Here is a 27,946-nt window from a genome sequence, read left to right as displayed (position 1 = left end):
AACAGTCCAGCATTAGGCACTTTATTAGCCCTTTAACAAACAGTCCAGCATTAGGCACTTTATTAGCCCTTTAACAAACGGTCCAGCATTAGGCACTTTATTAGCCCTTTAACAAACAGTCCAGCATTAGGCACTTTATTAGCCCTTTAACAAAAAGTCCAGCATTAGGCACTTTATTAGCCCTTTAACAAAAAGTCCAGCATTAGGCACTTTATTAGCCCTTTAACAAAAAGTCCAGCATTAGGCACTTTATTAGCCCTTTAACAAACGGTCCAGCATTAGGCACTTTATTAGCCCTTTAACAAAAAGTCCAGCATTAGGCACTTTATTAGCCCTTTAACAAAAAGTCCAGCATTAGGCACTTTATTAGCCCTTTAACAAACAGTCCAGCATTAGGCACTTTATTAGCCCTTTAACAAACAGTCCAGCATTAGGCACTTTATTAGCCCTTTAACAAAAAGTCCAACATTAGGCACTTTATTAGCCCTTTAACAAAAAGTCCAGCATTAGGCACTTTATTAGCCCTTTAACAAACAGTCCAGCATTAGACACTTTATTAGCCCTTTAACAAACGGTCCAGCATTAGGCACTTTATTAGCCCTTTAACAAAAAGTCCAGCATTAGACACTTTATTAGCCCTTTAACAAACGGTCCAGCATTAGGCACTTTATTAGCCCTTTAACAAACAGTCCAGCATTAGACACTTTATTAGCCCTTTAACAAACGGTCCAGCATTAGGCACTTTATTAGCCCTTTAACAAACAGTCCAGCATTAGACACTTTATTAGCCCTTTAACAAACAGTCCAGCATTAGACACTTTATTAGCCCTTTAACAAACGGTCCAGCATTAGGCACTTTATTAGCCCTGTAACAAACAGTCCAGCAGTCGGCGCTGTTTTAGCACTTTAGCAAATAGTATAAATAAATAACATTATGCAGTCGGCGCTGCATATTAATGAAAACAGGTTTAAAAAACAACAATATTCAGACTCACCAATGCTGACATTTAAAGTGCTTTGAAGTAATTTGCAGTTTGCTTGTTAAGCTCAGCGCGGCTATATATCAGTTGCATAGCAACGCTACTAGATGTATACTAGATGTTAAAACTTCTCAAACGTCGATGAGCAGACGTCTGATGCCCCCTAGTGGCTGAAACCCAGAATGCTCACAGTGCTTACTAAGAAGTTTATAATTATATGAGATAATTAGTTTGCACTCTGAATAAAGTAAATCAAGTTAAAACAATTTATTACAAAAAAAAAAAAAAAAAACTGTTTGGGATTAATTTAGGTTGCTTTGATAATATGTAGGCACATGGTTTTTCTCTTCTTAAATAAAAAGTGTTCCAAAAAAAACTTTTACTTTCACTTTTAAAACAATGGGCGTGTTTGTTTGTTTGACTTCCAGTTTGTTTTTATTAGACTTCCTTGTCCTCCCTTCGTGATTCTGGGCAGAGACTGGGCTTCACTATGGGTAACTCAGAGAGTAACTCTTTAACAGACTTTGACTCAACCTGGGAAGATGAAGATTACTATGAGGACAGAACCAAGGTGAAATGACAAGGTTTACTTACATTTCTGCATGATGTAAATCAGGGGAAATCAGGTACACTGGAGCGGTTACACGAATAAGCATTTATTTTCTAGCCTGAGAATTAAAAGACCAAACTAATGCTACTGATTCCACACAGTGGATCTTCTAAAGTAACTTGACTCACACACACTACGCCAGCTAAATGGCAGAAATAGTAAATACACACACTCTCAGGCTGTGCTTTTCTATCTTTAAACACTGAACACACACAGAAAACCCTCTGGAATTGGGAAATAATAGTGTGTCACTGGGACAGACTGAATCTCATTAAAGATTCTTCATGTGAACTTAAAATAGAAACAAATAGCAAAACATGTTAACCAGTCGCCACAGTTGGTCGAGCTCGAAACCGCTGGTCAAAGTACTAACTGATATACATTAATGTTAAAACCAAATTAAATCTACATTTCTTTTTTAGTCCAAGGAGTGGCCATGGAGTGCACAAAGGAACACAGATGCTGCCAAAGACATGCAAAACTACAGATACATGTGGCGGGTAAGTAGCAGTAGGCATCATATACACTGCTGGCTCTAAGATTTTTTTTGGAATGGCATCCAGACTTACTGATTTGTTGATTATGAAATCCAGGACTGTGTACACTCATATTCAATGGTAAGAAGTTATAAATCTACAGTCTTTTTACAGATCTTGGCAAAGCAATGCAACTTGAAATGCAACAATACATGAAACATATGAGGATTTATGATTTCTGTAATGTCCACAAGTAGTAGGTGTAGTTTTCATAGCTGCAAGGTTTATTTTCTAAACCAGTGACTTGGGAATTTGTGCAAAACTCTATAACCCATAACTAGTCATCTGTCATTGAATTCTGCTACTTTACATTAGAAATTACACTGAGAGGAAAAACAGCATCTGCATTTCATTTTCACTTTAGATCACCCGGTGTGATGACGTGACAGATCATGAGCTGGACGATGTGAGTATTACATTTGTCTATTTCCAGTGTTTATCTCTTACATGTGCACCTCTTTATTAATACCATTAATACTTTATTAATGTCTTTTAATTGTAATATCTACAGGAAAAAGTCTTGCCGAATCTGCGGTTCTACCAAAATAAGATCCCTTTCGACCCTGATGGTGAAACACATTTTTTAATCAGTAAATAAATAGACATTATACACAATCATATTCACGTTATGAAGAGGACTGGCATTTGTTTTTCATCTTCAGGCATGCTCATTGAGGATTTTCACACGCACTGGTTTGGTGATTACGACAGGCTGGAACATGTGCACTACTACATTCAATGGTAAACATCTTAATGCCACAGTAAGTGTTTTTTGTCCAGCAAATCAACACTGGCTCTAATCTTAAAGGGTGGAATGAAACACCCTTTTGAGGAATGGGATTTTTCCACAACCACTGACGGTAATTCCAGCTACATGGCAAATCCCAGATTATTTATTTATACGTTAAGTCTCAAACTTTAGCGTTTGAATTGTGAACATACGGTAATGGATTAAAATATTTTATGTTGCTTGCTATACATTTCATATATTTCAGAGATTGTAAACATTTCCCCACAGGCTATTTCCAACTCATGAGAAAGGAAGGAACGCATCACATGAGCTTAGCCCAGAAGCAATCAAGGTCAGTACTGAATTATATTTAAAAATTATATACAATAGAAAATCTTTGTAGAATAGTTTTAGACCTGTGCTATTTTTTTTTACAATGTGATCATAACGATGCAATGAAGCATGAAGAAAATAATGTATGAAACGTCTGGCTATTTGGCTCACTGGCTATTTTCAAGCGGCGGTTGAAGACCTACTTATTCAGGAAACACTTCAACTAGCACTTCTTTCATTATCTTTTGCATTTAAATAAAAAAAAAAAAAAAAACACACCTTTGACACTTTCATTGTAACTTTGAACAAATGTTTTAAACTCATGGTATCTTAAGTATGTAACTTAGTGATCCAGCATTAATGTATTCAATGTTAGAGATTTAAGCACTTATGTACGTCGCTCTGGATAAGGGCGTCCGCCAAATGCTGTAAATGTAAATGTAAATGTAAACGTGCTGAAAAATCTTTTGCAGCTGTTCCGTAGGGACGAGCAGGTGAAGAAAAGATTGTTGACATCTTACAAGCTAATGTTGGACTTTTATGGCATAGAACTCATCAGTGAGGAAACTGGAGAAGTGAGACGAGCTACAAACTGGACAGAGCGATTTGCAAACCTAAATAGGTGGATATTGTTCTTCTTACTTTTTTTAATACAAGATATCTCTATACAAGAGAATTCTATATACAATATCTCTATACAAGAATTCTAGATATCTCTATACAAGATATCTCTATACAAGAGAATTTAATGCTGTAGTTTAATTTTTTTTCTGTAAATATTACAGAAACACACACAATAATCTTCGCATCACCCGTATCCTTAAGTCCATGGGATTGCTGGGGTTTTCTCACTATCAAGCACCGCTGGTTCACTTCTTCCTTGTTGAGACTCTGGTGCAAGGCACACTTCCCCAAGTCAAGCAGAGCACTCTGGACTACTTTATGTTCGCAGTTGTAGACAAGACTAAAAGAAAAGAGTTGATCAAATTTGCCTTGTGTTATTTTGAGCCAAAAGAGAAATTTGTATGGTGTCCTAAGAGCATTCAGATTCAATTTTTGAAGGAGCTCGAGTGTGCACATGAAGAATGGCTTGGAAATGCAAAGTAATTAAGTGTTTAGAATGATCAAAAGGGTATAAAATCAAGATGAAACTGATACGTGCATAAAATCTGCAGATAAGATTTGTAGTTAAGTTACTTTGTCTACTGAAAAGACCGGTGAGTCAAAACAGAAGCCTCAGACTAACCTTTTAACAATAATTTAATAAAGATGCTCAGACATGCTTTTGATTCTGTTTTTGTACTAAAATGATGACACCAGTGAAAATAGGCCAAAGCTTCCCACTGGGGGAACGAATAAACCAATAAAATGCAAAAATACTAGTATTTTAGTAAATACAGAAGCAAATACTACCGCGCACGTGTAGGACAGGAAAAACAACCCAATACCACACTTTAAGACAAAGTAAGATGACACGTCAACGACGACTCTGACGTAAAATCATAATCTAGCTAATCACATGGAAGATCTGTTCAGGACAAAGACAAAAGCTGAGTTTGTGAAAGACACAGGAACTGAAAGAGGAGAATATCTAGACAGTATTGTCCAAAATACAAGAATCATAAACATTTATATTTGTTGGTTGATGAAACCATGATTTTAAAAGATGTTTTTAAAGTGACTATTCATTTATGACTTATTTATTTTACTTCATCCCACTAAAAGGTCAATGAAAATTAAAATTCTAGCCATTAAGAAAAAGCTTAATGTTAATCTTTTTAATATCAACATAACCAGTTTATATTGGATTTTAGTTCAAGCAGATACACAACTAGCAGAAAAGGTTGAAAATCTAGAAATTATCATACGAGTTTATAAACAGGGTCAAACTCATACTGATCACCCAATATGTATGACTGAATAATAACTGTAAATAAAGCTAACATTTATCACTTTAACTGCAGTTTAAGTCATATGTCTTTGTGGCCTCAGTAGTTCACTAATGCCTGATTACAATGTTGTACAAGAGTTTGATCATTAACCAGCTTCTACACGCAGGTTGTCATTCTCTTTTTCAGCCACAAGGTGGAAGTGTCAAACTAACAGATGTGTAGTAGTAATAATAATAATGACAAACACAAACACATTGTTTACATTTAAGCGGCATACAGAATGTAAATTATATATTTTTAAAAAAATCACAGATATGCCAATCTTGTACAAAGAGGGGTTTAATAAACAAAACCTGATAAAGCTTACAGAACATCTGACTGACGACAGCCTGCAGGCATATCTATTGACTGCTAAACAAGTTTTGCCATACAGAGACCTCAAGGCCATGTTTATCCCTCTTACATTAATCCTTGTAAGCTATATGGCTTCACTTCTCTACTAGAAAAAACAGTTAAAAACACATGTATGTATATACACAAATACATATTTACATGTCTTTTTTTTTTTTTTTTTTTTTAAACTTTTAAAACATTTTACCAGGTGATGGATATTATTCCACTAATTACATCTTTAAATGAAATTCACAAAATCAGTGTCCTTGAATGCAACCAAGAGCACAAAATGTGTCATGGAAGCAGAAAAAAAAAAAAAAAAGAAAAAAAAATTTCACGGATTACGAATGTATAATAGTTTCACAAACATGCAAATCCATTTGGAAATTCCATGTACCAAAGCTAGTCAAATATGAAGAATGTCATGACCATTGTAGGAAAAAGAAAACTTAGGACATGACTTCATTATCAGTAGACTTCTCAGTGTCTCTTGAGGTCTCGAGTCTTTCTTTTTTCTCATCCTTTTTGTCTTTGCTTCGGCTCCTTTGTTTCCTGTCCTTGTCCTTCTCCCTGTCTTTATCCCGGTCTTTATCCCTGTCTTTTTCCCTGTCCTTGTCCTTCTCCCTCTCTCTGTCTCTGTCCCGCTCTCTGTCCCGCTCTCTTCTCTCTCTATCTCTGCCACGGTCCCGTTCACGGCTTCTTGAGCGTTCTCGGCGTTTGTCTCTACTTTCTCGGTCACGGTCTCTATCCCGTTCTCTGTTCTTTCCTCTGTCTCGGTCATGGTCCTTCCTGTCGGATTCCCTCTCCCTGCCGCGCTCTCTATCCCGATCCCGTTCACGATCCCTTCTCTTGTCCCCGTCGCCATCTCTGTGCCGATCAGTGTCTCTACCTCTACTGCGGTCTCTCTCCCTGCTACGCTCTCTCTCCCTGTCCCTTTCCCTACTGCGGTCCCGATCCCTGTCTCTATCCCTATCTCTACTGTGGTCTCTTTCCCTATCTCTTTCCCTATCTCTACTGTGGTCTCTTTCCCTATCTCTTTCCCTATCTCTACTGTGGTCTCTCTCCCTATCTCTATCACGGTCTCTCTCCCTACCACGCTCCCATTCACGGTCTCTGCTCCAGCCCCATGATCGGCCTCCATGCAGCCCATCCCGATCTCGGTCCCTTCTCCTGTCTTCAGACACATCTCGCTGCCTTTCTTCAGATGGACCATCTCGGTCACGGGGGCCACTGTCAAACCGACTTGACCTGTCCTGTGGTTCGGTACCATCTCTGTTGGAGCTGCTCCGTCTTCTCATTTCAGGGGAGTGTCTTCTCCAGTGGTCATCACGATGGGACTCTGGGCTATGACCACCCATGCGGCCTGGTACTGGGATGGGACCTTCAGAAGGAGTAGGCAACAGAGGCCCCCTTACAGGTCTTATGTCATTCAGATTATCATTTAGCTGGTAGCGTGACGTCTGACTTCCAGAATCATTATCAGAGTAGTGTCCTGGTGGTGGAGCTCTCGGCCCTCCAAAATGCTGAGGGGCAGGGCCCCTGTGTCTTTCCAAGTCTTGGGATAACCCTCCTCTTGGTTCTTCAAAGGATACTCTATCCTGAGGTGAACCACGAAATTGATTTGGTGGGGGAAATCTGTGCCCTGATATATCTCCTGCAGAACCAGGTGGGCCTCTTCGTCCATCAAAGTGGTTTGGTGGGGGTCCCCTAAACAGAGGTCCATGTGAGGGTCCCTGATTGTCTCTGTAATTGTGTGAGACTGTCTGTCCCTGGGGTTGCTCAATCACTGGCTGATAAGAACTTCCACTATCGCTGTCAGCAGGCCCTCTTGAGATGTTAGGCAGTGGTCCAGGTTCCCCCATGCTGTTAAGAAGAGGTGGACCCCTTGGCCCAGGAAAGTGAGATGGTGGCGGTGCTCTGCTCTCAAAATGACCAAGAGGAGGGCCTGCAAATGGTGGAGGTGGGCCTCGAGGTCCAGGGAAGTTGAAAGGTGGAGGTGGCCCATTGAATCTTTGTCCGTCAAAATGAGGGAGTGGTGGGCCAGGTGGCAGAGGACCAGGGGGTGGTACTCGGGGACCTATATGATGTGGAGGCACATTGTTATTAAATATTTGAGGTGGAGGTCCTCTTTGGCCCATTGGTGGGACTGATGGTGGGGGCCCTCTGGGTGTAACCATTGGAGGTGGTGGGCCTCTTGAAGCATCAAACTGTGGACTGCTTCCCCACTGATTCTGATAAGGTGCATAAGGACCAGGTGGTGGATATTGAGACAGGTCGTTTTCCCCGTGTGGGGGAGGTGGGCCTTGCATTGGTGGTGGCATCTGCATTGGAGGTGGTCCTGAAATGGGAGGTGGCCCTGATATTGGCGGTGGGATATGCATGGGGGGTGGAACGGTCATTGGTGGTGGACCAAGAACAGGTGGAGGTCCAACTGGCAGTGGGAAGGACATTGGAGGTGGAATGTCTGAAGGGCCACGGTAATCACTTTGTGAGTTTGGTCCAGGGATGTGGGACATATGAGAACTATGTGAATCCATATAAGATGAACTCACTTGTGTCACATCCTGTGGCCTCCCCATGGAAGTTATCGGTGTACTGATTGTTGTAATGTTGTAATATGTCGTTGTAGAAGACTCCGTTGAATCGCCAACAGAAGAGATAGGCTCTTTTTTTAAAATGGTTGCAGAATTAGGCCAAATTTCTTCAAAGCTTTTGTTTTCTGATTCAAACTGCGCATCATTTTCTTTTGGACTTTCTTTAGGTTCTGTGTCTAAGTAACTTTCTACTAGTTCAGGGTCTATTTTTTCCCCTAAAAGTGGTATTTCTGTGCTATCTGCATCTAGGAAAGGTACCTCTTCACTGTTTGATTCCTCTTCAGGCTTGGATGACTCAAACACAACATCGGTTGTATGTGATAGGTCCGAGTCAACATTTGCATGACCTTGTGATGGCAGCACATCAATGGCTGCAAATTGTGCTGAAGGTTCTTCTTTTAAGGAATCTTGTAATGGAGTGTCTAAGTCTTTAGGCTGCTGTGATGTTAATGTGTCTAGTATTCCAGCAATGTCAAGGGGAGGGTTGTCTATTATCGTAGTAGGAGCAGCTTTAGCATTACTCAAAGTACTAGTAGTAATAGTAGACATAACCGCAGCCTCTTCCTTCTCTACAGAATCATCTGAGTTTAGCCTCTGACTGGCAGCCACCTGTCTAGGGTCCCTACTCTGCCTGGGATCCCTTTTCTGATTAATAACTGGAATAGTAGCTGTGCTTTTTGCAACCAACTGCTCAACCTTTTTACCAAGTTGAAGCAACTGACTGTTGGCTAAGATAGATGCAGCATCGGGTATTTGCTGTTCCGGTTCCTCTGGTTGCTTCTTGGAACCTGGGTCACCCTTGACCTCCTCAAAAATGGAGTCATCTTCAGGGTCATATGCAACATCATCTACCATACCAGATTTGACTTCTGGTTGTGTGATGCTTTTAGGGACCAAAGAATCATTCAGCTTTTCTTTACCATATGAAATACTGGGATCATATTCTTCTTCTGGGTCATATGGTCTATCGTCCTCTTGCTCATCCACTTTTTTACCTTTTGTAATGCCAAACTGCTCAACTATCGGATCCAGCAGAGGAACAGCAACATCTGTTGAACTACGATCTGAAGGGGACTGAGAAGCATCAGAATCCTTTTTCTTCCCAAACAAAGTCTTCAGGATGGTTTGAAGGGGTGTGGCAGATGTGGCAGGAACTGCTGGGGTAGCCGTAATTGAAGGGGAATTACTGCCTGCACTCGTAGTGACACCAGGTGCCTTGACAGAGGACAAGATTGAAAACACTGATGCAAGCTGTCCAACCGATGACTCTGAACTGCTGAGAGGGGGCGGAGTTCCAGGAGGAGTTGTGCTTATGGGCTCCTGAGTGATGCGGATGGCTTTGTCGGGTTTACTAACGACGATCGGTTTTGGAAGGCCGGTCTCATCATCTCGCTGTGTTTTGGAACGTTTTTCCTCACTTTCCAGAGGGGCTCCAGGACGTTTCTTGTCTTTCTGACAAATTAACAGCCCAAGCAAAAGATTTGGACGAGCAGGCTCGAGACCTGTAAAAAAGCAATAAAATAACTTGTCAAAAAATTAAAGCGTGACTGCACCTGTTGTTATTAAAAACAAAAAGAACCTTTAGGTAATGTTCAATGAGCTTTATCACTGTGCATAACTCCTGCCAACAGAAAAAGAGGGTTTGTTCCTTAATACATGTTAAATGTATGATTGTTATAGAAATTAATGCATATTAACGATCAGACGTATGATAAAGTGGTGGCTGCGGTCCTTTGGTATTGTCAGAGACACTGGTAATAATATAGATAAATACTGTTCGTATTGTCGGATAAATACTGTGTATTTTACAAGTCAATCTGTAAACACACAATTTCTGTTCTCTTGCTCCACATATACTTTGGAATAACCCAAGTGATACCATCATTGAAGATAGCAGGCCATTCTGCTTGTGTGTAATTACAGCAAAACAGTTGTCCTACGGTTTGATAACAAGAGCATCCGAGTCTGAAAATATGGATGGAGCAGTCATGCAGAAATGAAAATTTGTGTTTCAGGTGGGTTACGTCTCTCCAACAACTGCATCGGGCGGTTGACTTACCATATATACACCATGGCGTTTCAGCTAATAATGACATCAAGAGCTTATACATTCAATAACCAAAGGCAGTCCTTCATGTCTGCTGTGTACAAATTGTATTATAGTTTTATGCAGGTAACTAAAGTCACTAAAATTGACATCAATTTCTCTGATTAAACATGAATAAATATTCATGACAAAACAGATGAGAAAAAAGGCTGAGACAAATATCTAGGATTGCACCAATTTTGGATGCATAATGTGCTTTATTAGGAACACACAAATGACAATACAGATTACAAGAAAGGGAAAAGGAACAATTATATCAACAAAGAAGGAACAATCATAAAAACTCTAAAAACAAAGGAGTTTTTGCAGAAGGCATTGGTATCATGGAACAAACCCTCATTTTATGCACTAAACTGGCACAATTAATGGGGACTGGAAGCATACTTACCTAAAAATTAAACCACACCTGAATTTTCAATAAATACATCAAGAAAGCAATGCACTGTTAATAGTTTAATTTTCTTGCACAAGCTTACCTGGTCCATCAAAAGGTAAAAGTTTAGCAGGCAGAGGGTCCTTGGAGCTCAGTGGAATGAGGTAAAGGTCTTTGATTCGTTTGTTGCTGTTGGCTACTACGCCAAACCTCTTTCGACTGCTGAAATAAGAAAACAGAGACACATACGCAACTTCCTCCTCTTCGGTTGCTGGATGGAAACGAATAAGACAAAGTTCCTGAAAAGCAACAGGACATAAAAATGCTGTGAATAAACAAAGGATTTAGAATGTGCAATTATCTTAACTTTCAGTCTTCCCCTGTTATGCTTTTTTAATTATAAATAATAATAGTATGTATTAGTCTCGTACTTTTGACAGTGAAGTCTTCAGTTTGCCAACATAGTCCCAAACTGTGTGTGGAGATATTCTACCACCAATGTGAATGGTATCGGGTAAGTCCTAAAACCAAGAAGAAAAACTTGCCTTAGCATCTAATTTACATTCATTACTGACTTATACTCACACATTCAGCAAATTACAAAAAACAAACCTCTTTGAGATGCTCAAAGGATCCTGAGACCAGGTAGGCCTTTGTGACAAACTTGGCAACAGTGTGCATGTTGACAAATCCTTTCCACATAATCTCTTGTCCAGAGAGAAATAGAGCGGTCTCGCCTTCAGGAGGCGGCTCAGCCATGCTGCAGAAATACACAAGTCATCACTGATATTAAATTATGATTTAACTCTTCAGTGCCCATCTGAATCAATTGTCAGTGACATCCAAAAGCCATCTAATTTTAGATGGTAAAAAAAAAAAAAAAAAAAAAAACACGGCAAAACTAACCCTGTCTTGATTTTGTGAACTTTTGAACATTTATGCCAACAGGTTAACATAACTGCTACAACGAACAATGACATACTGAGACATGACACATTGGAAAAAAGCATCCTGAAATAAAAGAGCATATTATAATCCAGTGGAAACTTCTGACACAAACTACCTGGATGCACTGGCCCCGTAGTGCCATGATTCTGTTGAAGTGACTTGTTTCGGCATCACAGGTTTTGGCAGAGATGCCGGAGGTGGCATCGGCAACGGCCCCTTCACGTCCACCGCAGGAGCTTCAGAAGGCATAGGGGTGACAATAGGCACACTGACTGGTGCCCCAACAGGAAAACTAACATCAGGCTCAGTCTGAGCGAGAGGTGTAGAAGAGCGGTGGCTGGCAGTACGAGGGTCGCGGCGGCTTATCGTGACAGAAGAACCTGTGGGCATGACCACAGGAGCTTGCACAACAGGCACAGTACTGCTCTGGTCTTCCATGCTAATTGGTTGATGAGGAGTAGACACATCACTGACAGAGTAAACGGTGTTCGATTGGTCTGCTTGCACCTTGGAGGGTCGTTGCTCTGCTTTGGGTTTTTCAGGTGGGTCTTGTTTTTTAGGAACTGACAGTTTGGGCTTTTTAGCTGCTGGCTCATCATCAGCTGACCTCTGACCTGAAAGAAATAATGGAAAAAAAAGTAATGAAACTTCCACATCATAACAGGTTTATGCAGTCTATATCTTTATATGGTGCTACCTGTGCAAATCTTGCAGTTAAGGTCAAACAGGTGAGCTCTGTGTTCTGCCGTGGTGTCTTTCAACATATTACTTAATATGTCTGGGACACCACTGTTTTTTCCTGTTGAAGCAGAACTCTGAGATGTTGAAGAGGGGTGAGAGTCCTGATGATCCTATGAAAAGAGAGATAGAATAAATAATTCAGCGGTTTTATAAAGTTTTGAATTATTTTCTTTATTCACAAACACAAAACAAAACTACAGTTAATACAAGAAGGCAATAAAAATGTGCAGAAAAGGTTAAATCAAGTGGGCAGAAGGAAACGAACAAAAAGAAGGAAGGGAACAAAGCCAGAGGATTTAAAAAAAGCCAAAGCCAGAAAGCCACCACTTACTGCCCCAGAAGCCAAGCGAGGAGATTGGGAAGTAGCAGAGATACATACATCTCCATCAGACATGGAAGGAGCTTCTTCCATGTCAACATCAGCAGGAGCTGTGTCCTGTTTGGATCCAGCTTTGGAGTACGCTGGTTGCGTCCTTCCACTAGCATCCAGAATCTTGGGAGAAAAAAAATGTTAAATAAATTAATATAAAACTTATATATAAGCTTTACATATGATAAATTATATATGGGTATTTGGATGTCCAGCTGGAACACACACTTAAGTTTCTATACATGATTAACCATTACGAATGAGTCATTGTTGCAGTATTACCTCAGAGGTACCAGTTTTCCTCCAATCAGAAATCTCTTTGGAGAGCAATTCTTCAGGGCTGAGCCTCACTAAGCGAAATGGGCTGACCTCTCCACCAATCACGCGATAGAACAAACCCTGTTGAACACACACAGCAGACAAACAAAATGCATCATCTGTTTTATTTATTAAAAAAATAAAAAATATATATATATAGTGGTTCTCACTTGAACTGTTAACCAACCTTATTTTTTGGGTCCTTCAGGTTAAACATTAGGGATCTGTACTTGTTCTTGTACTTGCTGTCTGTGTTCATGTACAGATTGAACATTTCTTTCTCAATGCTGACAGCCAGCTTGCCAACCTCACTCTCAGACATGGAGAGATCATCGCTGTCACTTACCCTACAGTACAGTTAAGAATGCCATGTCATATACTTATTATTCAACAGCAGAGTTAAAATAGAAATTGACTTTCATTAATACCTTAATGCACACATTTGCAAATATTTGTTAAATATGCCTTATTCTGAGGCACTATATGTTTTTCCATTCACCTTTTGTATAGAATGTCAGTTAGTGAACGACGGATGTTGGATCTCATCTGGTTGTTAGGTGGTGCTTGTGGAGGGAGAGGTGCTGGTGGTGCTGCCTTGGATGCCGGTGGCTGGGTCTGGGAGCTAGAGGGTACGGACACAGAAGGCAACCTGGAGGCTGTAGAGGAACCAGAACTCACAGGTTCCTTTGCCCCAGACTGGGGCTGCTTTTTGGGGATGGTGAAGGTGCTCTTGCCAACACTCAAAGCTCCTGTGGGATGGAGCCTTGATCCAGGAGGACCAGAAGTGGAAAAGACTGGAATGGGAGGTGGGGGTGGCCCTGGTTTTTTTGATTTGACAATTTTGCCTTGTAATGTTGAATGTTTTTTCAAGTCTTTGGTACTGCTTGAGGACATAGTGCTCGTTTTGCCTTTGGGAGCAGAGACCGGAACAGGCTTGGTCGTCTTCGTGCCTGGAGACTTTTTGCTCACTTTGGAGGAGACAGTTGTTGCTGGGGGTTTCTTCTCTACAGGAGCCGGCTCTTTCTTTTCGGGTTCAGGTTCTTCTGTTTTTTCCTCTTCATCCTTCTGAGAAGCTGCTGCAGACAAAATGCAAAGTACACAAAGTTAAAAAAATATCATTACAAAAACTTTTTTGACATTTAAATAAAGAAAAATGTATGTCTGGAGTTTCCAGGGAAACAATTTTAGAATAAGTATTGTAGTTTTGTTTTACCAACGAAATGTTTGTGCCTTGCCTTGATTCTGTTACTAATCTTTAAAATTAAATAAATAAATAGATAGATAAATAAAAAATCTGAAGGCATGCATTACAAGATTTGGAGAAAAACACATCTGAACAGAAAATCAGGAATATATTTAATTTTTATTATTATTATTATTCATGTGCCAAACAAAGTTCAAATTAGAATGAAGACCAGGTCTTTAAACAAAATTTACTGTGACACATTTGTGTCCATCAATTAAAAAATATCATTTGTGCTCATAAACTTTCCAAACAATCCAACCAGAGGAACAGACAATAACATATATAACTGGCAAATCTGGAAACCAGTTCTACCTGGTTTCACATAAGCTACCAAAGCCTCAAGGATATGAGACATTTAAAGATGCATCAAGTAATAAACCCCCTAAGACCCTAACCAATGTCTTATTTACCAATGTATTATAAAAGAAATGGTTTATTTACTGGTCTTCAAGAAGACTAAACTGCCAGTCCTACCTGTTGCTGATCAGGCTCAAGGACCTAGTTCCTATGACTAATACACCCAATTTATTATTTATTTAATAAACTTGAAAAAAATAATGTCACAGACTCCAAAATGCAGGACATACATGTTATGTATGATCTAAGAGCAACCACACTAAAGTGTTTGTGTCCCCTAATCCAAGCAAGCTTCTACAGCACAGTTGTCCAAGACCAACACAGCACCGATCCAAGTCAAACCAGTAGTCCCAATCATCCTGCATGAATTGCTTTTTATTAAAGCTCATATTTTCTTTGTGAAGTGGTGCTGTATTAGATTTATCCACATGACTTGGTCAAAGCTCAAACTGTCATATGTATTATACACAAAAACACATTTTAGCATTAAAATGGAGGAAGTATTTATGTAAAAAAAAAAAAAAAAAAAAAAATCAGCTAATGAGAAGATTTATTTCCAGCAAAGCCTCCTTAATTGTATAGAAAATGCAGAAATATCTTGAATGAGAAAATGCATGAGAAAGTGAATCATTCTAACTATCTTAACTGATAGCATTCAGCATTTCTCTATTTAATAATATTAAGCAATACATCCTGATCAATAAATCGACACATCAAAGATGAACACAGCTCATAACCTCAAAGCTAGCTTAACTTCTGACTGTAAAGCAAACATGTATTAACATGCCTGCTATCTGTATGTACGTTTAAGTATGGCATTGCATTCCGCATGTGTTGTACTAATGAGAGAATTTCTGCTTCTGGGTGCTGTCTGGCAGACTGCTCATCTTCCAGTTTGTGTAGTCTTCGCAGCTTCAAACTTCACAACCAGAGGGTCAGGCCTTTTTCTCTCAAGTGCAAATATCTGCGCTGATCAGTTGCTGGATGGGTGGCGATGGCCAAAGCAGGCAGATGCCAAGATATCCAAAGCACTCCCAAAAAACAAGACTTCGCTCAAAATTGAAGCAAAGGGCATCAGAGTATTTATCTGTAATATCACTTTATTTTGAAGTCACTTATTTTGAAAAGAGGATTTCATAAAAAGCAGGGCATGCAAGTCAGAAAAATATAAAATATTTTTTTAAATGCTGTTAGTGGTAACAGAAAAGGTTGTGATGCACGCAGAGATTATCCCCTGCCAGGTACCGTGTGATCAGAAACACTGCTCTATTCTTGGTGAAAAGGTGGCAGGAGAAAAAGACACCATGACCTACCTGTTCAGATGAGCGGTCAGTACTCCTGCTCTTAAGATACTATTCCCAGATCAGAGCGGACGTTGGAGGCAATGTTGACATTCATACGCACAATTAAAAAATTTCACTTTCATACAAAAATATATACAAGCCACAAAGAAAAAATGTAAAAAACCAACATCAGGGCAAGGCACACTACATCTCTTTAATCCTTGTGTTGGCATCTCTTGAAGAAAGATTCAGCCATCTCTTAAAAATAAATAAATAATTTGAGTATGGCTTAGAAAATACTACAGTCTAGGTTTTGCTTTTGCTAGTGCCCAGAAAACTGGCCGTTAAAACAAGCATTTGAATTAATTTGAAAAAAGTTGACAACCTAAAATAATAATACCTACCATTTGTCTTTATACATATATATACTTACCTGCTCAGGATCCCTGTATACATTAATATGTGCATTTGGGCCACCAATTTACAAACTTCCACAATTACACAAGCTTTCATCTTATATGGCCAGATAATTCAGGTGTTCAGGCAATTCAGATTCCTAGTGTGAAACAGCCTGATGGTGTCTGGGCCAGAACATCGGCTCATGTCTCATATCATGAGTTCTACACCACAAGTCACAGAGAGACCGAAGATTAAAGTGTGGAAAACCTTTAAGATACATACACGCTTTGTTTAACACAGTTGGTGATATTGCTGTAGTCTTTTCTGGCGCTACTGCAATGTAATTATGATCGCTGGACCAGGATGACATGGCTGGCGGTGGCGGATGCTCTTCTGCGACTCGGTCTTCTTCGTCCTCCTCATCTTCAGCTTCGTTGCCTTCCGACTCCAAGGAATCCTCTTGAGTTTTGCTGGACGAGTCTGGAGACCTCCTGCTGCTTCTTCGCTCAGGACCGGAATTCTTCAAAAGAAACAAGCATGAGAAGTGTTAACATACGTCACTAAACAAGACCCGACAGCTCTGATAAGCTCAGGTACAACTTTTACGGTATATTGATATGCAACACTAACCAAGTTTGCCTATCAAGAAAGTTCACACAAAAGGAAAAACAAATACTATATAACCTAATTTTTAATCAAGACTCTTAAGAATAATCACCTTTACCAGTTTTCATTCACCACAATGACACTGTTAATTATTTGATTTTGGTTCCATTAAAAAATATATAAAGTGTTAATGCTTTAGGACCTTTACTAAAACACTGGTCCCGAAATAATACCTTGACTGTAGATATGACTGCAGGCTTTTTCAGGATTTTTGGCTTGGGCTTCTCCTTGGGTTTAGTCTCCCTGTTGTCAGTAGTGATGGTCTTCATGGCAGCAGCAGCATGCTTGAGAATGCAGTCATTACCACAGTAAACAGAGTCAGGTAGCGCATCCCTTTCACAGCCAGGACCAATGCACTTGGGGAGAGAGGATTCCTCTGCAGTAGTCATCACCTGTTGAAAACTCAGGTTGGTCAGACCCATCACCAGGTTGTGGTACTATTAAACCCCCAAACAGAAGTCAGCAAAGCTTCTAGCACTTAAAGGGATGTTTTCCAAAAAACAGCAATTTAATATGGGGCTTTAAACTCTCAAGAAACAACTGTACAAGAGCGTCACAAACATTCTCTAAAACCACTAAAAGAAAACAAGTTTTCAAAATGAAGACTAAGAGACTGCGTAATCACTTCTTGAAGTTGATGTATAGTGACAGTCTTGCTGATGGTCATACAAAAGCATACATGTCTTAACCCGTTTGCTTCTTCACAAGCTTTATATTTAATATTTTATAGCCAATATTTGACCAGCGTGGTCTCTTATTGCTCTTTGGAAGTGTATTTTAAAAAAATGCAAATTATAAGATGAACTCTTGATCATCAAACACCGATATGTATATAAAAAAATAAAAATAAAAACATTCTTTAGCAGTGGTTTAATTGTACGTAATCTTCTGCAAGTGGAGTCAGCGTTTCCCTAACGAAGACATGTCATGTCACTATTTGTGTAATTTAAATAGAAATCTATAAACCTTGCTGTCTTTTAAATCCATATTACTGGTCATTTATGGCTTCATTCAGCTCAGAGTTAAACTTTTTTGTATTGCTATTTCATATACACCATCACAGCAGACTACATGCACCAACTACTATTACTTGGAAGGGTTTAGCTTCTTTCGCCCCAGGTGCCCAGATGAGTCCATGCAAGTATCACAATAGGCAGCCATAATGAAAATATATTGTTGCAGGTGTTTCACGTCACACATCACATGGTAGTTAGTTAAAAACAAGCAAATTTACCTGTTCCAAGTATTATGTATACATTATATACACATTACACAGATATACAGTATAACTCACATCTGCTAAAGGTCTGCATGTCATGGTAAGTTTCAGATTTTTCTATCTTTAATTAATACTTTAAGCCCTCATAGAAATGATCACTTCAAAAAAACATGACTTTAAAGTAGCGTAAAAACAAAATTATATTTTAAACATCAAGGTGAGACTCGGAATAAGTAATGCAAAGTCATGAAACTTTCATAATGCAGGTTAAAAACAAAACAGCATTAACAGTCATACAAAACCATACCCTTTCAAAGTAACCTGATTTATTTTCCACCAAAAAAGCTATACCCTTAGGATTTCAATGCTTAGATTGGGCTCAATTAAAGGAGTAAAATACTGTTTGAACGTAAAAAAAAAATGCATATTCACTTTATAAAAGGTTTTCAGTTAATTATTCCACTTAATTGTACAGGGGAAAAAATATGTTTTTAATTTTTAAATTAAAATCAAACGCCTTTCAAATCTGCAGTTACATGTCTGACTTGTACTGAAACACACAGATATTGTACAACAACCTACCGGCTGGAAAATCTTTATTTTCTTTTTGCCGCTTGGGTTAGTAGCTTTCTCAATCCTGCCCTTGATGCCGACTTCTTCCCCGGTCTTCTCTTCTGCAGCAGGAGTAGCTGAAGCAGCAGGAAAAGCAGCAGTTGAAGGTGTTTGTACATTGGCTTGACTAAGAAGACCTGGATTGGGATCTGCCTTGCGACCAGCTGTGGGAGTAGCAGGTCGTTTGCCGGTTTCAGAGCCGGACGGAGGAGTGGAGGGCTTGGAGTTCTGGGCCTTCCTGCCTGTACAGTTGGGACACACATAGTCCTCACTGTTGCGCTCCATCAGACGGCCGCGTGCCTCGGTAATGCCCACACAGTCTCCGTGGAACCACTCCTCACACCGGTCACAGCATATCATGAACCTGAGGACATACTGCAATGCTTTAACCACATTTCAAAAACAGCTACAGCAGGCCGTCTCATCTAGTTACCGTCAGTATATTCACACGGTGATGAGTAAAAATCACCAGTCGCTAAATAAAGGTGCGTTTTGATGATGCTAAGGCAATAAGGTAGTTGTTTAACATTCTAACAAAAGATTTAAAAGATTCTCAATCATGTGGCAGCTGCAGTGCAATGCATAAAATCATGCAGATACAGTTCAAGAGCTTCCACACATCTGAACAAAAAATTTACCCCAGTGATCAAGTAAAATTTACAGATTTTACTCATCGTGCTGCTTGAACAAGATTAGCCTGAAAATATGTGCGGGTGTTCATATTAAAGGGGGGGTGGTGTGTACACAACAATTATTTTTTATAAAAGACACTAACCTTTTGTTGTGTTTTTGTCTGCAGATGCAATAAAGTGCATTTGGATCATAACCGTCATTATCAGACTCGCTGGATGATGACGACGACTCATCCTCCTCCTCTTCATCCACATCCTTCTCTTTGCCTGCAGAAGCTTTAGGCTTAGTTTCTCTTTTAGTGCCTGATTTCAAAGGGCTTCTTAAAGGCCTTGTGTTGGCAGGCACCTCCTCCTTATTTGTCTCATCATCATCATCTTTCTGCAGTTCTTCTTGCTGCATTTCTTTTATCGCCTCTCCTTTCGTGGCCTCCTCTACACCAGTCTCTATCTCATGGTGTTCCTGTGTCTCTTTCAAGTTTCCCTCTTCATTCTCTGAACTATCCTCATCACTGGCTGAGTCCACCATGTCTGTTATGGCCTTGGGGCTTGCCCTTCCCCTGCCCCTCCCTCTGGTCCTCCTCACTGGTGATGGTGTTTTGCTTTCAGTCAATTTACACTCTGTGTTTCTGTCCAAGCTGGCCTCTGATGCAGAGTCAGATGGTGGATCTCCACTTTCCAAGTAAGCAGGTGCGCTACGCCTCACTGCTCCTCTCCCTCGCTTAACCGTCACAAGGAACTCCTCTAGCTTATCAGTTCGCTTGGCCTGCCTTCCGCTTCGTCGCACCGGTGCTCCAGGACTATCTGTTATGCCTGCTGTCTCTCCGGCCATGTCTCGTTTTGCAATGGTGGTCCTACGGAAGCCCCAAGTCTTCTTGAGCACGTTGGAGTTCTTTGCAGATTTCTCGGAGTCCTCTACTTGGTTTTCTTGCGCGGCATCACTTTCGCCTGTGTCAATTTTGCTGTCCTTTTCCTCTTCTGCCACGGCAGCTGTGAGATGGTGGCAAGGAAACAAGAAACGTTGTGATTTGTTTATTTTTGCCTTAACTTGGAAAGAATCCAAAGGAAAATCAAATGTAACTAATCAAGCAAGATGCATCAAACAGATTTGTTACAGAATTCTGAGCCCAGATCCAAAAGCGGAGCTAAAATGATGGCCCCAATTGATTTAGAGTGCAGGATTTGAGGCAAGACAACGGATTGCTAAAATAACTTCAATAAGAGAACTGAGCCAGATTAACGTTCCACCCAGCTGTCGCAAACCAGGCAAATAAAGCACTCATTCATACTGTGGTCCAAGGTCAGTGGTACCTTGTGAGCTGGAATCCAAATCCTGGCTGGACTCAGGCTTAGAGGTTTGAGCTAGTTCAGGGCTCACAATCTCCTCCATAGCTGATGGAGTCGCTTGCTAGTTTTCAAACAGAATTATCTATAGTTAAGAGAGAAGCACAACACAGAATGCAGAGTTGAGCTTTTCACCATTTCTGTGAATGGTCACCCTACAATTTGGTGAATATTTAACATTTTAATTGATTTACTTAGGGAACAGATGTGTAACTGATGTAACAGAACTTAAGATTATATTAAGTACCTACACAAAAAAAAAAATTATGTATTTTTATACATTACATCCAGCACCCAAGAGATAAATTTCCATCCATCAATGCTGAACAACTTCTTCCTCTAAACAAGCAATATTTCATGAAATATACACATCATGTTGTATAAATGCTACAGTGGGGATAGATGTTAGAGATATATAGTAACTTAATATTAATCTTTATATTTAATTTTTTTCATACTACTGTAAGGCTGCTTTGAGACAATGTGAATTCTTACTGTATTCAGTTCAATTTATTAATGAGTGTTAAACTTATTGACCCATTAATCAATGAATTTGGCCGTCCCTCATCCAAAGTGTATATGATAGAGATTGAAACATAGAGACCTCTCTTTGAAACCTGTGGGATTTTTTTCTAATAAACGATATACTACTTAAACCATGAGGCACGTGACATGCTTGTCAGCTTTTGCTGCAATGAAATTGTAGAAACTCTTGTTATGCAAAAATGTAATCAGTTTAGTTAATCATTTAATTAGTTAAATCTCTTGCAGCGATCAAAAATTTCTCCATCTCAAGGGGTTATACAAATGTGCCCAAGTTAACAAAAACATCTCATGTTATATACCAGTTTATTTTATTTACTCCACTTGTATTATTTTGGACAGATGTTTAAATAAAATGCGTGTTCAAATAATGCATACTTCCTCTGAACGTGAAGCTAAAGTTGCGTGCATGGCGCTGAAATATTATTAAATATCAGATAAATTAGCCCACACACAATTTGACACAGGGTGAACTCAAGGTGAACAGTTCATGTCAAACTCTGTCTGTTTTCCTGAGTCAACACAAAAGGCGTTTAACCCACAATTTTGTGACATTAGGAACTGGGAATGTCCTAAACAAGAATTAAGTATAGTACCTGTTTGTGTGCCTTTCAGACTCTGTTGAACTGGGAACAGTGTTTAATTACAAGCAGCTCCTTAGCCGTTCACATCGCAATGAGTCATCTAAGAAGACAAATATGATAAAACTCAACCACACTTCTCTACAAAACTATGTCCCTCTGCCCCTATTTTACCGCTAAATATAATCAGACAGCAAAAATGATCAAGTTCAAGATACTTGATACCAGCATACGTTTTGAACAAAGTGTGGAAAAGTAATTCATTAAGAAACCATTTTTAATCATTTCTGCAGAGCTAGTGATCAGTAAAACTTGGTTCTATCTCTAATCAATTACTATCAGTTACTCAGACGCTACATCATGTTTATTCACCTGTCAAGATGCGTTATATCTGACCCAAAATAACATGAAACAGGACTGACCACCCCTGACCTAAATCGGTATAATTTAGATGTGTCAGCAAACTGTGAAGCAAGTTTCAGCAAAGTGAAACTCAAAATCCAACAGACACTGAGCTTGAAGCCACATTTGAATGTTGACATCAATATCTGTTGCCCAAAAACAATTTATTTCATTTGTAATCTGATCCACAGAGAGATTACTGAGTGTTCTGTGATAGTAAATGGCATCCATCAATCATTTGATACGCTCAGATATAATTAAAACATCTCTAACTCTCCGAGACTGTTAATGTACAAAATCAACATTCATGACAATTACTTTTACTTGTTTATTTGCAAATCAAATTAAGGATGGATGAATGAAGTCACTCTTTTGCTTATCCCCCCATCCACAGCTGTGTGAACAGAACAAGTCGTGTTATACACAAGAGACTGAGAAGGAATAAAGCAGACACTTGCAGCTGTACAGTACAGTGTGTATACAAGCCTATTGTCCATTATTTAAGATCTATTACATTTTTTGTCTTGACGTATATTTCTAGGGTGTGTTACTACGAATTCTGTAATTAGCAGATATAATAATTAGCAGCCCTGACAACAGCAGTGACATTGTCCTTGGCATAAATTGATCAAAAACTAAGATGTCATTCTTTAATAAAAAATAAACAAAAGAAAAAGAAAGAAATAAACTGTTTTGTTAGCAAACTGCTGAATTACAAGAGGAATCCCAGACATCTGCCATGCTTTCATAAGAAAATCAAGATTGTAGTAGTTCATTATTTTTAGATCACAGCATTCCCTGGTTGTGTTTACACTAACTAACAACCTCAAAACACAGTAGAAACGTTAGGGGTTAATGTGTGATCTATAAAATAAATAAAGGAGAATATGAAAATGACTTCCCTCTGAAGAACAACACAAGGTCTCCCAGATGTCACCTAATATTGCTAATGCACAATCCGAATTACTGACCTCTCAGTTATACGTTATATCTCTTCTTGTCGTGATAAGAAATGATTTCAAAACATGTTTTTTTTTCTTCTTGTTAACATTTAAAAAAATTATGACATTATTATAAAATTTCAAAGAATTATGACAGCGGTTGATTAGATGTGTTTTAATGACAAACTTAGTTTCACTAATAATCACTAATCCACAAACAGCAGCTCAATCGTGTGAAAAAATACAAATATTAAAACAATAAAAACACGCGACTTGTCGCCTAACAGCTCCTTACAATCCGAGGACCTAAACGGCTACATGCTAACACAATATATGCTAGCGAACTAAACACGACTTATCTTTCTCGAGATTACCTTTCTATAAATTCTATTAAATAAATAAAATAAAGGAATACTTAAATCTTTCCATAACGCGATGCGATTACTATATACTCTATTAATCATGAGCGCTGTTTGTCTATTGTTGAGACGCGCTAACGACTCAACGCGCATGCGTGACGCCCGATAGCTTTCGCTCGAACGTACGCAAATTTACAAACCACTTTTGACTCGCGGAGCGTCTGAAAACGTATAAAATCTTACCTCGTGTGTAAAATATTCCCTTAAAGTCATCGTATTAGCTAAGTTTGTTCTCGCAAACTGTGCGTGAGGCATACGGTCAAGCGCCATGCTAGTTCGCTCTTCCGTTAGCATGGTTAGCTTGTCACCATAGCGACACACGACGAACACGCGCCCACGGACACGTCCACGTATTTGTACGCGATGTTCGAAGCTAGCTAACTGCCCATACATGTAGAATGTGCGGTATTTCGCACGCAAAATCTTCCTGCACACGGATTTATACTGTTAATACGGTGGCCTTCGACCGTGACGCCATTACCGCCGATGAGGCTCGCGCAGTTGCTAAGCTACACGAGTTCGATGCTAACCAATCACAATTTTGTCATAAACATATGTATTTGTCGTGCATTTAAGCTATGTTCGGGAGCGTTGAGTTACGCATACTCACTTAGAGATATAGTGCATCAGCAACGCGGTCAAAGCGATATGACATCCTCCATTTTCTCTTTAGCGCGCGCATGCCTGCACTAGGAAAGCACGCGCTGTCAGTGAGCTGCGTGCTACAGCACCACCTCAGGTCCGGGGAGGAATTACACCCACTCAGAGCTAACGACTGGGATGTACATGTAACATGCAACTTAATAAAACTGGAAATAAAAAAAGAAAAGAAAAGAAAGAAATATGCACACAACTACTACGAAGCACAACCTGGATGTTCTAGCCGTGTGGATAATCCTTTTAACGCTAGAATTACTAGAATCTAGTTTTTAAAAAAGGGGTAAATTTAATTTAATGAGGAAATGCATTATATTCCTCAGGAGTTTTGATTTGGACTATTATAAATTGTTATAGAAATGACATTATTTACATTGACATTATTTAATATCCAGCGTCAATGGGAGAATGGGTTCCATTCTGAGTCTGGTTCCTCTTGAGGTTTCTTCCTCATGTCCTCTCAGGGATTTTTCCTTGCCGCCGTCACCTCCAGCTTGCTCATTAGGGACAGGGATACATTTACATTTACCTTTATCCAGAGTGACTTACAATTGTATTTCAACTTATACAACTGAGCAATCGAGGGTTAAGGGCCTTGTTCAAGGGCCCAGCAGTGGCAGCTTGGTGGACCTGGGATTTGAACTCATGACCTTCTGGTCAGTAATCCAACACTTTAACCACTAGGCTACCACATCCATAGGGATGTATACATATATACATATACATATATACATATACATATATCATATTTTAAATGAATATTTTTTAAGTTAATTTTAAACATTAAACGTATGTATTCATTTATTTCTTCTTCTTCTATACGTCTGTAAAGCTGCTTTAAGACCATGTGAGTTGTTAAAAACTCTATACAGATAAATTGAATTTGAATTATACCAATGGATGATGTGTGCATCTGATGTTATTTCACTTCATCAACATTCTTGTTCCGGGCTGTGGAGCAAATGCGAAAAGCTGAACAATTTCTCTGCAGTCACAGTCACACTAGGATGAAGTTTTGCCTGGATGTAGTTAAACCCTGTTCCACACAAGCTCATACCTTTGGATCAGATTACATATAGCATGCATTTAAACAGGGGTTTTATACACAAATGTTTTAAAGAATGAATTCATTCGGATTGGTTAAAATCACTGAATGTAAACACACAACGAAAACGCCCTCACTTAAATGTGAATTGGGAAAAGGTTTGTCAGGTTTTCTCTTTTTTAATTGTTAAGAAGGTAATCTGTAGATTGTTTATAAAATGACAGACAGAAGGCCCATCCAGATATAAACAAGCATTCCAGCCTATGTATCTTTCAGGTTATCTGTACAATAAATAAATAAACAAACAAACAAACAAACAAACAAACAAAAACAAATAGTCTAGTGCAGTTAGCGCAATAAAGCTGTATGCAGAGGTTTTAAGACATGTAAAGCACAACGCAGTAACTACATTTGAGTAAGAATAAGGATTGCTTAGCATGTTGACTGTTTTTTAGTTTGTATCCTTCTGGCTAGCTACATTAGCGCTTTGGTAGTACATCATTTGGTCAAAAATGTCTACATGTATTCGGTTTGTTTGTTGGCTGGTTGGTTGGTTGGTTGGCTGGATTATTTGATTGTGTGTGTGTGTGCTTGCTTGTTTGGGTGTGTGTGTGTGCGCTTGCTTGCTTGCTTGTTTGTTTGTTTGTTTGTGGTGTGTGTGTGTGTGTGCTTGCTTGTTTGAGTGTGTATGCTTGCTTGTTTTTGTGTGTGTGTGTGTGTGTGTGTGCTTGCTTGTGTGTATGTATGTTTGTTTGTCTTGTGTTATTATCCAAAGCGACTTACTCTTGAGAGAGGACACAGTCCAAGCTGCAGGACAAGGCCCTTGTCCAGACGTGTCCACATGCAGGATGTTTAAGTGCATCCCATTTCTCAAATGAGTGTAAAATTCAGTTTGTGAAACCAAATTAAACACAGATTAATTTACTATTCATTTGTAATCCCGTATCCTAGCGACAAAGCTCTATGTCGTCAAACTCACAATCAACCTTGTAGCTAATGAATAATAGTGCGGAATAAAGCAAACTATTTAAAACCTAGTCACGACAAATAGACAGATATTTATACGTTCATGAACGTAAAATTGCGAATGATATAATCTTACAAGTTGGAAGAACGTGACGACTGGATTTTCAGAGCCCTCGCCGTTCACTTTCTGTTGTTTTTTTTTTTTTTATTGATTTTTTTAATATGGCGGATGGAAAATTTGCTTGTCGGTGCAACAGCGCCACCTAGCGGCCCGGCGTGAGTGTTTATTAGCGCTTTGGTAGTACATCATTTGGTCAGAAATGTCTACATGTATTCGGTTTATTTGTTTGCTTGCTTGCTTAAAAGAATCAATAACCTCTTCCAGGTTCCTCCAGTTATAAATGCAACATGTACTCAAATTTTAGAATTAAATTAATTTCGAATTGTGTTACTGTCCTCCCAGACATTACATAAAGAAGAATCTGAATGTAGTGTTAAACTGCTGTCTTGCTGTAAACATGTGAATCTGAGCTTCTTGTCAAACTTTTGTTACATTTACATCATTTAGCAGACACTCTTATCCAGAGTGACTTACATTTTTATTTCAGTTTACACACCTGGGCAATTAAGGGTTAAGGGCCTTGCTCAGGGGCCCTGCAGTGGCAACTTGGTGGACCTGGGATTGGAACCAATGACCTTCCGATCAGTAGTCAAACACCTTAACCACTGAGCTACCACATCCCTGTTGCTAGGGACCCATGTCAGGGTTCCCACTCTTTTTCAGAGATCATTTTCCAGGACTTTTCCAGGACATTTCAAATTTAGCAAAAAAAAGACAAGGATCACAGATTCACAGCCTAAAGTAATATGTTCTTCTCTCCAGAAGTCTTAAAAACAATGTACACTTTAGGGCTATTACTTAACTATACTTTTAAAGACAATTTGTCATGTGAATGAAATTTCAACATTTATAAAATAAAAAGACAGCACATATTAATACCCTTTCCTTTCAAGGTTAATATAACCTGCTTACGCGTCACCATTTGCTGAAAACATTCGAGCACTTAAACCATTCCAAGCACCTGAAACCGCCAACACAAGACAGCATCATCCGTCACAGCGAGATTAAACAGCATAACAAAAAACCCGTCAAAACTCAGCGTCCCTGAACAGAGCGCTTTCTGTTACTAACGTTAATTGTTTCGACCAGTTGTAAACTGTTCTTTAAATGATCAAGAACATTTAAAAATAATAATTTTCCAGGACAACAAGATTTCTTCCAGGAAAGTTTATGTTTTCTCTCATTTTCCATGTGTTTTCCAGGACTGGAATATTGGTCATTAATTTTCCAGGATTTCCAGGTTTTCCAGGACGCGTGGGAACCCTGCATGTGGCTATAAACACATTTCATTAAAGGATTTAATTTTTTTTTCATTTATTTCATTATTTAAACATATATAATAATTTATGCTTTAGCTCAGAGCCATACAGAGAAAGCTATATGAGGACGTGAGACAGCATCCCTGAAGCAGAGAGGACTGAGGCTTGCTCAAGGGCCCAACACTGATCAGAAACAAAGAGCCTTAACCCATAAGTCTCCACTCCAAGTTTATGCAAGCCTGATGACGGAAGAACTTACAGTAAGTGTCCTGAACTCAACCCCACTGCACTTTCTGACTGTTACGAGGTTGAGACACTGGAGACACCTTCCA

At 39.3% G+C, this 27,946-nt stretch overlaps 2 protein-coding genes across 13 annotated transcripts; one reads left to right on the top strand and one right to left on the bottom strand.

The window, feature by feature from the left end:
- The first annotated feature begins 1,443 nt into the window (after positions 1 to 1,443).
- On the top strand, positions 1,444 to 4,471 carry LOC132837899 (opioid growth factor receptor-like). Its single transcript, XM_060857880.1, has 8 exons — positions 1,444 to 1,551; positions 2,013 to 2,090; positions 2,491 to 2,532; positions 2,638 to 2,695; positions 2,789 to 2,867; positions 3,145 to 3,208; positions 3,663 to 3,811; positions 3,975 to 4,471. Exons 1-8 carry the CDS (start codon positions 1,471 to 1,473, stop codon positions 4,294 to 4,296), a joined length of 873 nt encoding a protein of 290 aa, XP_060713863.1. The 5' UTR covers positions 1,444 to 1,470; the 3' UTR covers positions 4,297 to 4,471.
- A 933-nt stretch (positions 4,472 to 5,404) lies between these two features.
- On the bottom strand, positions 5,405 to 26,441 carry dido1 (death inducer-obliterator 1). 12 transcript variants are annotated; one of them, XM_060857870.1, is made up of 18 exons: positions 26,371 to 26,420; positions 26,052 to 26,137; positions 21,820 to 21,907; positions 20,648 to 20,765; positions 19,483 to 20,326; positions 18,678 to 19,071; positions 17,050 to 17,268; positions 16,493 to 16,730; positions 13,425 to 14,001; positions 13,113 to 13,272; positions 12,890 to 13,006; positions 12,569 to 12,730; positions 12,194 to 12,347; positions 11,612 to 12,110; positions 11,161 to 11,308; positions 10,980 to 11,069; positions 10,652 to 10,847; positions 5,405 to 9,570 (listed from the first exon to the last, which is right to left on the bottom strand). In XM_060857870.1, exons 4-18 carry the CDS (start codon positions 20,724 to 20,726, stop codon positions 5,924 to 5,926), a joined length of 7,524 nt encoding a protein of 2,507 aa, XP_060713853.1. In that variant the 5' UTR covers positions 20,727 to 20,765; positions 21,820 to 21,907; positions 26,052 to 26,137; positions 26,371 to 26,420; the 3' UTR covers positions 5,405 to 5,923. The 12 variants fall into 12 exon arrangements, with proteins under 12 accessions (XP_060713853.1, XP_060713852.1, XP_060713851.1 ...); XM_060857869.1 differs by lacking the exon at positions 26,052 to 26,137 and having other exon boundaries at positions 26,371 to 26,441; XM_060857868.1 differs by lacking the exon at positions 26,371 to 26,420 and having other exon boundaries at positions 26,052 to 26,353.
- Positions 26,442 to 27,946: the final 1,505 nt, after the last annotated feature.

The sequence above is a fragment of the Tachysurus vachellii genome, chromosome 22, assembly GCF_030014155.1.
Source record: "Tachysurus vachellii isolate PV-2020 chromosome 22, HZAU_Pvac_v1, whole genome shotgun sequence".
Lineage (NCBI taxonomy): Eukaryota > Metazoa > Chordata > Actinopteri > Siluriformes > Bagridae > Tachysurus > Tachysurus vachellii.
This window is presented reverse-complemented; position numbering and strand designations above follow the sequence as displayed.

Bases quoted from the DNA above. Each gene is read 5' to 3' on its own strand.
- LOC132837899 (XM_060857880.1), top strand. From the start codon at position 1,471: ATGGGTAACTCAGAGAGTAACTCTTTAACAGACTTTGACTCAACCTGG. The intron at 2,091-2,490 runs GTAAGTAGCAGT...TTTTCACTTTAG, and splicing joins ACTACAGATACATGTGGCGG to ATCACCCGGTGTGATGACGT. The intron at 3,209-3,662 runs GTCAGTACTGAA...AATCTTTTGCAG, and splicing joins TTAGCCCAGAAGCAATCAAG to CTGTTCCGTAGGGACGAGCA.
- dido1 (XM_060857869.1), bottom strand. From the start codon at position 20,726: ATGGAGGAGATTGTGAGCCCTGAACTAGCTCAAACCTCTAAGCCTGAG. The intron at 12,731-12,889 runs GTAATACTGCAA...TTTTCTCCCAAG, and splicing joins GGAAAACTGGTACCTCTGAG to ATTCTGGATGCTAGTGGAAG. The intron at 9,571-10,651 runs GTAAGCTTGTGC...GCTTTTTTACAG, and splicing joins TTTACCTTTTGATGGACCAG to GTCTCGAGCCTGCTCGTCCA.